This window comes from Vigna unguiculata, chromosome 3 (genome assembly GCF_037176805.1).
Source record: "Vigna unguiculata cultivar grain cowpea cultivar isolate G323 ecotype 2 chromosome 3, ASM3717680v1, whole genome shotgun sequence".
Classification (NCBI taxonomy): domain Eukaryota; kingdom Viridiplantae; phylum Streptophyta; class Magnoliopsida; order Fabales; family Fabaceae; genus Vigna; species Vigna unguiculata.
In genome coordinates this window covers 65,086,990-65,098,419 of record NC_140794.1, presented here as the reverse complement: position 1 = coordinate 65,098,419, position 11,430 = coordinate 65,086,990, and the positions used below count along the sequence as shown (strand labels likewise).

Genomic DNA, 11,430 nt, shown 5'->3' with positions numbered 1-11,430 from the left:
AAAATTTTACAAATAATTATAATGTAAAATTGAAATTATGAGATGTATACACAAAAAATATAATCCTCATTAAATATAGTTATAGATTATAACAATGGTTATAATTGATGTGATTTATAACAGCTTCAAAAATCCACCATATACAATTTTTTTTTCTATTATTTTTGTTTATATGATCAATAAGATAACAAATTTTAAACATATAAATGATATTATAAGATAAGATTGTTGAGTATTCAAGTATGAGTCTAAGTCTCATATGGGTTAAAAATGAGAAAGTAGAATATTATATAAGGATAAAGACTCATAAATCCATTCCATTGTCTTAAAGTTTTAGATTGAGAGTCGTGTCAATACTTTATGTGATTGGACTCCGGTCTCATTGATTTTGTATCTCTTCAAGAGTAAAACCCTATGTAAACCTAACAAAAATTATAATAAATAATTATTTAAATATATAAATTATATTTTATATTTATCATAATAATAATAATTGTGAATTAAGATTATATATTTTTTAAAAACACGAGACTCCTTTCCTTTAAAATACATATAAAAGGAATGCATCGAATAAAATAAGCGATCAAGAGAACTCTTTTTTAATGTGCAAAAAGCACATGAAAAAGTGTATGAAAAAGAGAAAAGATACAAGAAATCATGGGAACTAGACAAAATCTTATTAAGAGAAGAGAAAGGTAGATAAACCAAATCTTGGAGAATTCATATCCTATAAAACTATCACCATACAATAGAATTGTTTGAAACATCAATATTTTTTTTTTCAGTGTTTATTAAATTTAAAACTAAAATTAAAAAAATTCAAGATTATTGAATATATAAAAATAAGATAAATATGTAACTCAATATGAACGATAAACTTCTAAACACCCTGTCAAGGAAAACTGATTTAAGACGTTATCATATCAAAAAATACTCTAACCCTAAAAGTGCTATCAAATTTATAATTTTTGAGTGAATATATCGCACTAACTCTGCAATATTCTTGACAAGAAAGTGAAATCTAATTACAATAAATAGATATTGTGCCGACTTTGGTGTATAAGTATTGACTTATATCTATGTTTTTTTTTTCCAACAACTTTATAATGAGTTATGGAGTGAGTCCATATGATATATATATATATATATATATATATATATATATATATATATATATATATATATATTTGATACAAAATTGCACCATGTAGTACGTGCACTACTACTACTACCAGCTTTTTGTTTTTCTATTTTCATAATCTATCCAAAATAAAAATTGAAAGTAACATGTGCAAGAAATGAGAATATAGTAGGTCCCTCCCTCCCTCCAGTATACATATATATCATATTTTGTATGATGATTTTTCTTACCAGAACTTAGATGTAAATTTTATCAACTATTTCAATGAGAACGTTTCTTTGAACTACCTTTTGTCCTATGCATATAAAACTCAAATTTTAAGAGCTTGTTCAAAAGAAACAAATCCAATATCAGACGAAGTTTACTGCAACAAGTTTGATTATATTTATATATATGTAGAAAGTTGACACTGTGTTATGATTTGTTTTGATTTTTTTACCTTTGTATGGGTCATCAGAAAAAAAAATTGAGTGAGCGATTAACCGATTGAGTGGTTGTGTGGAAGAAGATACGATTTTGATGATAAGGTTGGTTCGAAGCAGGATTCAGAATCTATGAGATGATATGTTTGCAAATGTGAAATGAATATATTTTTGTTTGAAATGCTATTGTTTTCTCGTTGCGTTTGTTTTTGGGACCACGCGATAGATCCCAAAGAAGATCTTGAATATCTAAGAAACAGTCCCCCCTCTACTTCCCATTGCAGTGCACGGCATTGTCTTACTTTGTTTCATTCCTTCTATTAGCATTAACTGCCATACCAAAACTTGTGTCTTTGTTTCTACTGAACCCGCAAAACAACAACTGGTAAAATTTAAAAACCACTTTGAACAAAACGACAAGGGACAGCCCCCTCTCCCCTTTTCATATTTGTCTATGTATAATCTGTGAAGATATGTGTCATATGCCTTTACAAGGATCTATCACAAACCTTAGCTTCCTTGCATATTCTCATCACTCATAGTACGACAAAAAACCGTGTTAAAGTAAGGATATTGCAATTCTCGTTAACTTCTTTATCAATTTCACCAAACATTTCAAAAAGATGCAAAAGATTGTACCATATAAAATTCTGATATATACCATATGTGTTAAAAAAAACAGTAGGTTTTTATTATGTATACCAACACCAACTCTTTCTTTTCACTCTTTCCTTTTATTAGGTAGAACCTAACTAGTTAGTAACTACTACTACTGTTTGAACATGATGAAAAAAGTTGTGTACTTTGATCGATTCAGGAATGTGCGTATGCGTATGAGTTGTTATTTTTTGGTTATTAGTCATGCATGTAGCATTCATCGTCAAAGATTACAATCTTGAATAGGAAGCATTAGTAGAATATGGTTCCACAGAGACTTGCATGGTGGAAGGTCTTGTTATCAGCTGATAGCTCCTCTTACCTGCGTGATCTACAAGTCAGAGATTGTTCATTCAACACCCTTTAGTTGTTAGTCAAATTTCCTTATACAAGTCTTTGTTTAGGAACTCAGATCTCTTATTTGTCTTTGTTTAATTTGTTCAATTTATAGCTACTAATCAACAAAGACCAATCTGATGCATACATAATATATACTTTATATATGGTTCATAGTATTCTGACATTCTGTCAACACAGTATTTACTTTTGTCCCCTTCTCTTATCATATATATATATATATATATATATATATATATATATATATATATATATATATATATATATATATATATATATATATATAAATTACTAGCGATATCATGCATGTGCATGGCATGCCGTTATTTTCTTCTCATATTTTTATTACTTTTATACGATGCATGTGAGGGATTGTAGTATTTTTTTACACACATATATATAACATAATGTAGAAGACAGCAGAAGAAGAATTGGTGAGTTACGTATATTTAGAGAGGGGGCCAACTAATTATTAATGATAATGAACATTGTTCTTAATTAGCAATTAATAATGGCACGGAATGGGACAAAGTAAATTTGAGTTGGGTGTGAAGAAATAAAATGTGGAACTGTAGTGAGAAAAACACATTGGTGGGTATAATTATAGTTTCATTTCCCTGCTTGACTTTTCATTGATTACATGTTGGTTTAGATGGTCACAGACAAAATCTTGGCCTGAAGAAAATCCGGTGTCATGTCTCCCTCCGTTCCCATTGTTATTACCCCTCCACCACCCACAAAAGTTGGATGCAAATTAGTTTCTCTCATCCCCAAAACATATCTTAAGAGATCCTTTTGATAATTACCTATTTTTGACTCACTTTCATCCTTAAAATAGGAAATACACCAATACCAAGTGGTAATAAAAAAGAAAAATGGAATGTGTGGTGTGGTGTGGGGTAAGTAATTTAATAATATATATATATTACTCGACCAAACTTGACCAATGTTGGATATCAACGGCCAGATTTCACTAATCCGATTCTGGTCCCGGTAAAGCCCACAAAAATGGTAGAAATCTGTGGGTTCAAATGTTCCATTGCTGGGAATCTTCGTGATACATCATCATTCATTCACAATCACAAGAAGCACGTACGCAAATGTTAATTAATTGTTTTCCTTTTAGTAGTTTCCCCACAATTCACATGAACCTTCACACTCTATTATCCGCTTCCATTTCCATCATATATATACCTTTGAATTTGACACTTTGCCACCCCATTCTCTGCGCAATATAATTTGTAATTTCCCTTCACATATCCTTAATATTTTTCACCTTTTTCGCACTCACCTTACCACTATTTTTATACTTTATTTTTCTTTCTTCTAGATCACATCACTTCTTACGTGTACACTTTTTCTCACTTTCTTTCTTATTTCTGTCTTCCACGATCCATCCCGATATGTATACAGCCCCAATAAGTGTGCAAAACCATTTTTCTATTCCCAAACCCTCTTTTTCTCATGCAAGCTCCCTCATTCTATTTATAGCACCTCCCTTCACCCACTACCACACCACACCACAACACCAAACTTTTCTTCTAATTATCTTCTTCTTCTTCTTCTACACAACTATAGTACTCTCTCTCTCTCCAAAAATGGGTCTGAATTACCCTTCTTCAACCTGCTTCATACTACTTCTAGTAACCATAACCCGTTTGATATACACAGTGGGCAAAACCGAGCAACGGAAAGCTCCGATTCTCCCAGATCTTGACACTGAAAAAATATTCCATAAGCTTCATAATGACCCTGAAACCATTCAAATGGCCTCTACGGACTATGGCCATATCGTGCATGAGCTCCCAGCAGCCGTGTTTCATCCATCTTCCATAGATGACATAGCCACCTTGATAAAATCCTCGTACAATAGCTTTGTCCCCTTTCACATAGCAGCGAGGGGCCAAGGCCACTCCACCCGAGGACAAGCCATGGCTCGTGATGGGGTAGTGGTTGACATGGCCACCCTCAGAAAACAAAGAAATGGGGTTTCGATCAGTGTCTCTAAGGACCCTTTCATAGGTCACTATGCTGATGTCGGAGGGGAACAACTCTGGATTGATGTGCTACATGCCTCACTACAACATGGACTTGCACCCGTTTCTTGGACTGATTATTTGTACTTGACCGTGGGAGGAACACTTTCCAACGCTGGAATCAGTGGCCAGAGTTTCCGCTATGGACCTCAAATCAGCAACGTTCATGAAATGGATGTTATCACAGGTATGCAGTTCCTCCGCAATTTCTCCTACTTCAGTAACTATTACTGTTTTCATTTTAGTGGCCAGAATCAGAGACAATGGCGACCGTACCTGTCATTGTATTTAAGTTTTTCAAATTTCTATTGCCTGGTTTTCTTGAGAGAACGTGTTCGTGTCGAAACTTTGAAAAAAAGAGAAAGGTGAAGTCTTCTTGAGCTGTTTCCATTTTGTCTCTTATGATATGACATGGTGTGTCGTCGTGGATGTTCTGCTAAATGTATAAGATATGGTTTGTTGAACACGTCTTATAAATCCAGTTAATGTGGTTGGTGAACTCTAGAACAGGAATGGTCATTGTCTACAAAATTGGTGAGCGATGGGTTAATTAGTAACCAGGTCCACGGTCATAGTTTTGAATTAACTTTATTATGTTGGTCAAAACGTTTATATTACTGGTCAATTCATTCATATGAAAAGACTTCATTACCAACCTATGGAAAATGTTACCCTCACAATTGATGCATGCATGCATTTAATTAATCGAGCAATTTATGAAACAATTTTTGTCGTGTACTTGGTTACAGGAAAAGGAGAGTTCGTAACCTGCTCCACCCAGAAGAACTTGGAGTTATTCAACGCGGTTCTTGGAGGCTTGGGACAATTTGGAGTGATAGCAAGGGCGAGAATTGCTCTTGAGGCAGCACCCAAAAGGGTACGTTCATAAGAATTGACTAGAATTTTGTCTCGTAGCTTTTCCACCACCAATTCATAGTGACGCCAAATCGAATTGTCATTTTTTTAAGGGTGAATAGTGGCAGTTGTGCATTTCATCTTATGTTGATGTATTAGTCATCCATGATAAAAACATACACAAATCAAAACAAGACGAGTTATGCGTACGTAAGAGTTTGAACCACTTAATGTGGATTTGAAATTGAAAGCACACATAGTATACATAATACGAGTTTGAAAAAACAGTCTTAGATCTCAAGCTATGAACCAATAGAATTAGAAAAACTCGAGTATTATGAACACATTCTTTTTTCCATGACTTGATTAAAACCTTATCTACTTTTATCAAACCAAACAACGAGTGCTCTCTCTGAAAAGACTTTCAAGATACATTCATTCCATGAGACATTAAAGCTATAACACATGAATGCGGATATTTTATAGCCACCACATGTTACAGCCGTATTCTTTTGTTTATCTTTCCAATTTTGATTGGACTAGCGGTGTGTGAGCTCGTGCACATCCATTAATATTCAAACATACATAAATATATACGTGTCTCTCTCTCATTTATTTGATTTATTATATTGTATAGTGGTATAATTAAGAGAGTGTTAATGGTGAATTTTTTTGTTGGCATGCAGGTTAAGTGGGTCAGAGTACTTTATAGTGACTTTTCTGCTTTTACCGAAGACCAGGAACGATTAATCTCAATCAATGGAAGGAAACAAAAGAATGCATTGGATTTTCTGGAAGGGATGCTGCTAATGAACCATGGCCCCATAAATAATTGGAGATCCTCTTTCTTCCCTCTATCTGACCATCCCAGAATAGCTTCTTTAATAACTGAACATAGCATCCTCTACTGTCTTGAAGTGGCCAAATATTATGACGACCAAACCGAGAAAAATGTCGACAAGGTATCCTCTCTGGTCATATCACATTCTAGTTAGATCATATTTCTTTTCAAAAAAAATAACCCCACTGTCCCAACTAGTCAAAAGCAAATGCCTACATATATATGGTGCTGTCATTCTTGGATTACACCTTCATAACCAAGATGCTAAATCTTTATACACAAGATATACTTACAGCAACACTTATTTAATAAATGGTAGTAATAATGTTTTTCTTTGTCTCTAGGAAATTCAAGTTTTGCTCCAAGGGCTGGCCTATATCCCCGGATTTTATTATGAGAAAAATGTCTCCTACGTTGAGTTCTTGAATAGAGTCCGAAGTGGAGAGTTGAAGCTTCACTCACAAGGACTGTGGGAGGTTCCTCACCCGTGGCTTAATTTGTTTATACCAAAATCTCAAATCTTGGATTTTAACTCAGGAGTATTCAGAGGTATAATTCTTAAAAGAAACATCTCCTCTGGACCGGTGCTGGTTTACCCTATGAATAGAAACAAGTAAGCTTTGAATGATGCAATTTTATTTATTTTTTGAATGAAATTCAGAAGAGAACAGTCACTAATAATAATACTATGAAATATAATTCCAGATGGGACGATAGGATGTCAGCATCTATACCAGACGAGGATGTTTTCTACACTGTTGGATTTTTGCACTCAAGTGGGTTTGATTCTTGGAAGGCACATGATGCTCAAAACAGAGAAATTTTGGAGTTCTGTAGGGAAACTGGAATTAAGGTTAAGCAATATCTTCCTAATCACAGCACACAGGAAGATTGGACAAACCATTTCGGTGCCAAATGGATGAAATTCTTAGAAAGAAAACATCAGTTTGATCCAAGAATGATTCTATCACCCGGCCAGAAAATCTTCCACAAACAATTACATCCAGCGTTTTAAATATTCCCCCAATGAAATCAGAAAAAAAAAAAAAAAAACTAAAAGTGTTATGGAGGGAATATTTTTCAATTAAATGGGTAGGGACTGGTGTACATACAATGATGATCGAAACCAAAATGAGTTTTGTATGTTTTTGCTAGAGAAATTAAGGTGGAGTATTGAATTCAGCATCACTTTGATCTATATTATGCTATGTACTTTAGATAGATTAGGTTGGCACAGTCTTATTGTCTCTCACATTCTGTCACTAAACCTGCTAGTGTGGAGAAAATGTGTTGAAGATGTTCTAAGGAGTTCTGGTCCTCCATTAAATGTGTAACGATTCTGTATTAATTTCTTTATATAATTTTGTTTTTGCATTAATTATTTCCAAATATATGTGTGTGTGATTCAAAGATAATGAGCATAATTGTGCCCAAGTTGCATGCGATAATCAAGGTAGATAGATATGATAACCTAAAATTGAAATGAAACAATACTCTTAATTATCTGCAAGATTTTGCCTTTGTAATATGTTCATGGATGTTGGTAACTTAAGCTGCTAGATATTGTACAAGAAGAAGATAAACAAATAGAGACACAAGGCACTACATAAAAAATAATATAGGGTTCATAATAATGAACCTAGTCGTTGATTTTAAGTTACTTGTAGACAGATTCTACGTCTCTCACTTTTTGTGAAGACTTACCACACCACTATACTCCAAAGCACAAGTTGTTGTGAAGGTGCTTTAATTTAATTTGAAGTTTCAGATTTATTTTGACATTTTTTATCTTTCAAGCCAGGGTAAAATTATTAATAAATCCGAAAAAAAAAAACGTACTATTCAGAGATTTAGGCTCACACCTTGCAAGTGGGAGTATATATATAATAAGTAAAACACCAAACAATATGCAACACAAAGATGGAATATTAACAAATAATTATAATATATTGAAAATTTTACGATATTATATATATACCCCAATCCTTTAGTTCGACGTGTTAAAGCACAATTTGCATACTTTTGGTGTCTAAAAAGAAGAGATTATAATGAAAAATTAACATTTTTAATCATGTAGAATTTTTACAAACATTTCTGTCCTATTTCAGAATTATGTATATGGTTTGAAGTTTTTTTATCTATTAAATAAAATTTTATTCAAAAAAAAGGAAATTTTCACAAACACGAGTGCCTGATTTTCTAATTATTAGATATATTCATATATGATGCCGTCTTAAATCAAATTCACACAAAAAATCAAACAAAAAAAAAGAACAAGAAGAACACGAGCATTACAACAATTCGACATACTTAAGGAAGAAAAATCAAAACTCTATTAAAAGGTGGTTGGTAATGTATACGTGAGTTTTTGTTACATAAATATATACATAAGAGGAATGTTTTGGATATTTGTTAGAACCCCTTTTAAATATGTAGTCGATTCTTAAAATAGAATAATGGTAAAACATTGGAATAAATTAGTACTGGTGACTTTATAATAAGCCACTAATTAAGTAGCTTGTTTTGGAGAAAGCAAAAGACGAATTTGACAGTGAGTTGGAATGGTGGATATGAGAAGGAATATCATATCACATAAACCATTTTTTCCTTGAGTCACATCAACTCAAAACTATGAGGGTTGGCTTATATTTTGTCGTTCTCGCATAGGAATAATTTTTGACTTTTTCATTCAGATAGACCCACGAGGGCCTTTGTTGTCATGTCTCAAAAGTATAAAGCAATGACTTCATCTACAAATTAAAGCAAAACCTGATCATCCAGTTGTCATTCTTATCATTTAATTAACTAATCTAAATCTCATAAAATGAGGCTTTTTATTCACATTTTAAACCAGACAAGATCCAATACTTACTTATGTTGTTGCCTTCGTGTTCTTTAATATCAAAACTAAAATTTTGTTTCAAGAGTTGAGAGACAAAAGTTGTGATTAGAAATAATGGTTTAGAAGTAAGTAACTAATAATTTGTTGGCAGGGTGCATAATTATGTTGCAACACTTAATTCCAGCTTGCAGGCAAATTGGAGACAAGAAAAGTTATGGGATGCCCCAGCAATTAAAATAAATTCCTTCTCCTCTTTTTTTGACTTTTTTGTGCCTCCATTGTAAATAAACTAGATTTGCTTTAACAGATTCATGTCTAATTGTTGTGGAAAATCCATGACAGAATCCCATGATTCACACGCTGTGAATCATACTATGTTGACAAATGGATAGAAAAGAGCATCATCATGTACAACCTAATCATAATTACTTACTTTCCTTTCCTTTTTCCACTCCTTCTAATTCTAAAATATCTCCTCATCATATCTTTTTTTTTTTATTTTCTCCCTTGCTTCCTATTTTTTAATTTAAAGTGAAAAAAAAAGGTTGCTTTCCCATTAGGGCAACCGTGATGAGAAGGCAAAAAATAAAAATTCATTATAGTTCATTCTTAAAGTCACCAATTGCTCTATCTATTAAAAAACAAGTGTATATATATAGTTGTATAGTTAAATATTAAAAAAAAAGGCATTATCTGATAACTAAAGTTTATGCTGTCTGTTATTATGACCGTTTTATGTCTTGGTTAGCTAGTTAATTAGGTACACCTAGTCCTTCCTTAGGGAGGTTTGTTTAATGATAAAGGATTTTACTATTGGAGTCTGTTTGATGGCATAGAATTAATTAATCTGATTATGCGTTGGAGGTTTTTTGAGATTGCATCACTTTACCAACCTACTAACATATTGTTACTTTATATTTGTGTGACTACTTATCCAATAAAAAGAAAGCTTTTCAAAGAATTAGAACAAGTTTAAAAGAAAAATCTTCGTAAGCATTTATGGAGAGGAAAAAAATAAAATAACTTTTTTTAGATGATAAAATAAACTTATTATTATTATGTATTATAGTTATAAATAAAAATTTAAAGGAACTATATAAAAAATAATAATGTATGAGGAAATTATTTTTTTCTTTAAATACTTAAAAAGATACCATTCAAAATATTCTTACTCAGTGTACAAAAAGGGGTTTAGATGTAGTGTGGTATGCAAGCCCATAAGGGGAGCAGTTTTGCTTTAAATATTTTACATATAATATATACATTTAATAGGAAATTAGTTAGTAATTAAGAAACATTGTTTGCTTTTACAAATAACTCATACCCTCGAGAGAGCTAATGTCCTTCATATTCCTATAGTTAATTATTTAATGAAAATGTGCACTTTTTAAGAAAATATTTTTTTATGCAATATATATATATATTTATATATATATATATATATATATATATATATATATATATATATATATATATATATATATATATATATATATATATCAAAGAAAATGTTCCTTAAGCTTTAATTAAAAAAAAACACATCTTGTTAGACTTTTTATATCATTACAAACAAAATCTTAAATAATGACTAAATTTAATAACCAAAATTAATTAGTTACTATAATAAACAATTTAAATATTAATTTATAAACTAAAAATTAATTGATAAGTGAACTAGTTTCAAAAAATTATAATTGATCTTTAAATCGATAACTAAAATAATTTCTATTATGAATTAGTCTCTGAATTGGTCATTAACATCAGCTCTCTAGGTTTTGACTACCAAATGAATTAGTCACTAAATTAGTCTCTAATTAATTATTTAGAGACCAATCTAGAAACCAATTTTTTGGTAACAAAAATTTTGGTAACTAATGTTAAGGGACCAATTTCTTTTAGTAACTAAATTTTAGAAATTAATTATAATTTTTTATTCGTAATAATGACTATTTTAGTAACTAATAATTTTTTTTAATTGGTCATTAATGATGCATTTTTTTATAATGATATATAGAAAACAAAAAAGTTTTGTCTTAATAAAAACAAAAGAAAAAAAAAATAAAGGAAGAATGACATTGTGAAAATAAGGAAGCAAGCAATATGACGGATTCCTAGTGACCTACTATTAGAGCATACAACATTTATTCTTATTAATATATGTTAATGCTACATTAGTTGTTATACTAAATGATGTGGTATCTATATATCACGTGAGTTATAATAAGAATCAATATAGTATATTTCACTACCTATATATAGATAAATAATGAACTGCTAGA

At 31.3% G+C, this 11,430-nt stretch overlaps 1 protein-coding gene across 1 annotated transcript; it reads left to right on the top strand.

The window, feature by feature from the left end:
• The first annotated feature begins 3,963 nt into the window (after positions 1 to 3,963).
• On the top strand, positions 3,964 to 7,687 carry LOC114176603 (cytokinin dehydrogenase 3-like). Its single transcript, XM_028061686.2, has 5 exons — positions 3,964 to 4,800; positions 5,363 to 5,490; positions 6,155 to 6,430; positions 6,654 to 6,922; positions 7,015 to 7,687. The coding sequence occupies exons 1-5, from the start codon at positions 3,981 to 3,983 to the stop codon at positions 7,322 to 7,324; spliced, it is 1,803 nt and encodes a 600-aa protein (XP_027917487.2). The 5' UTR covers positions 3,964 to 3,980; the 3' UTR covers positions 7,325 to 7,687.
• Positions 7,688 to 11,430: the final 3,743 nt, after the last annotated feature.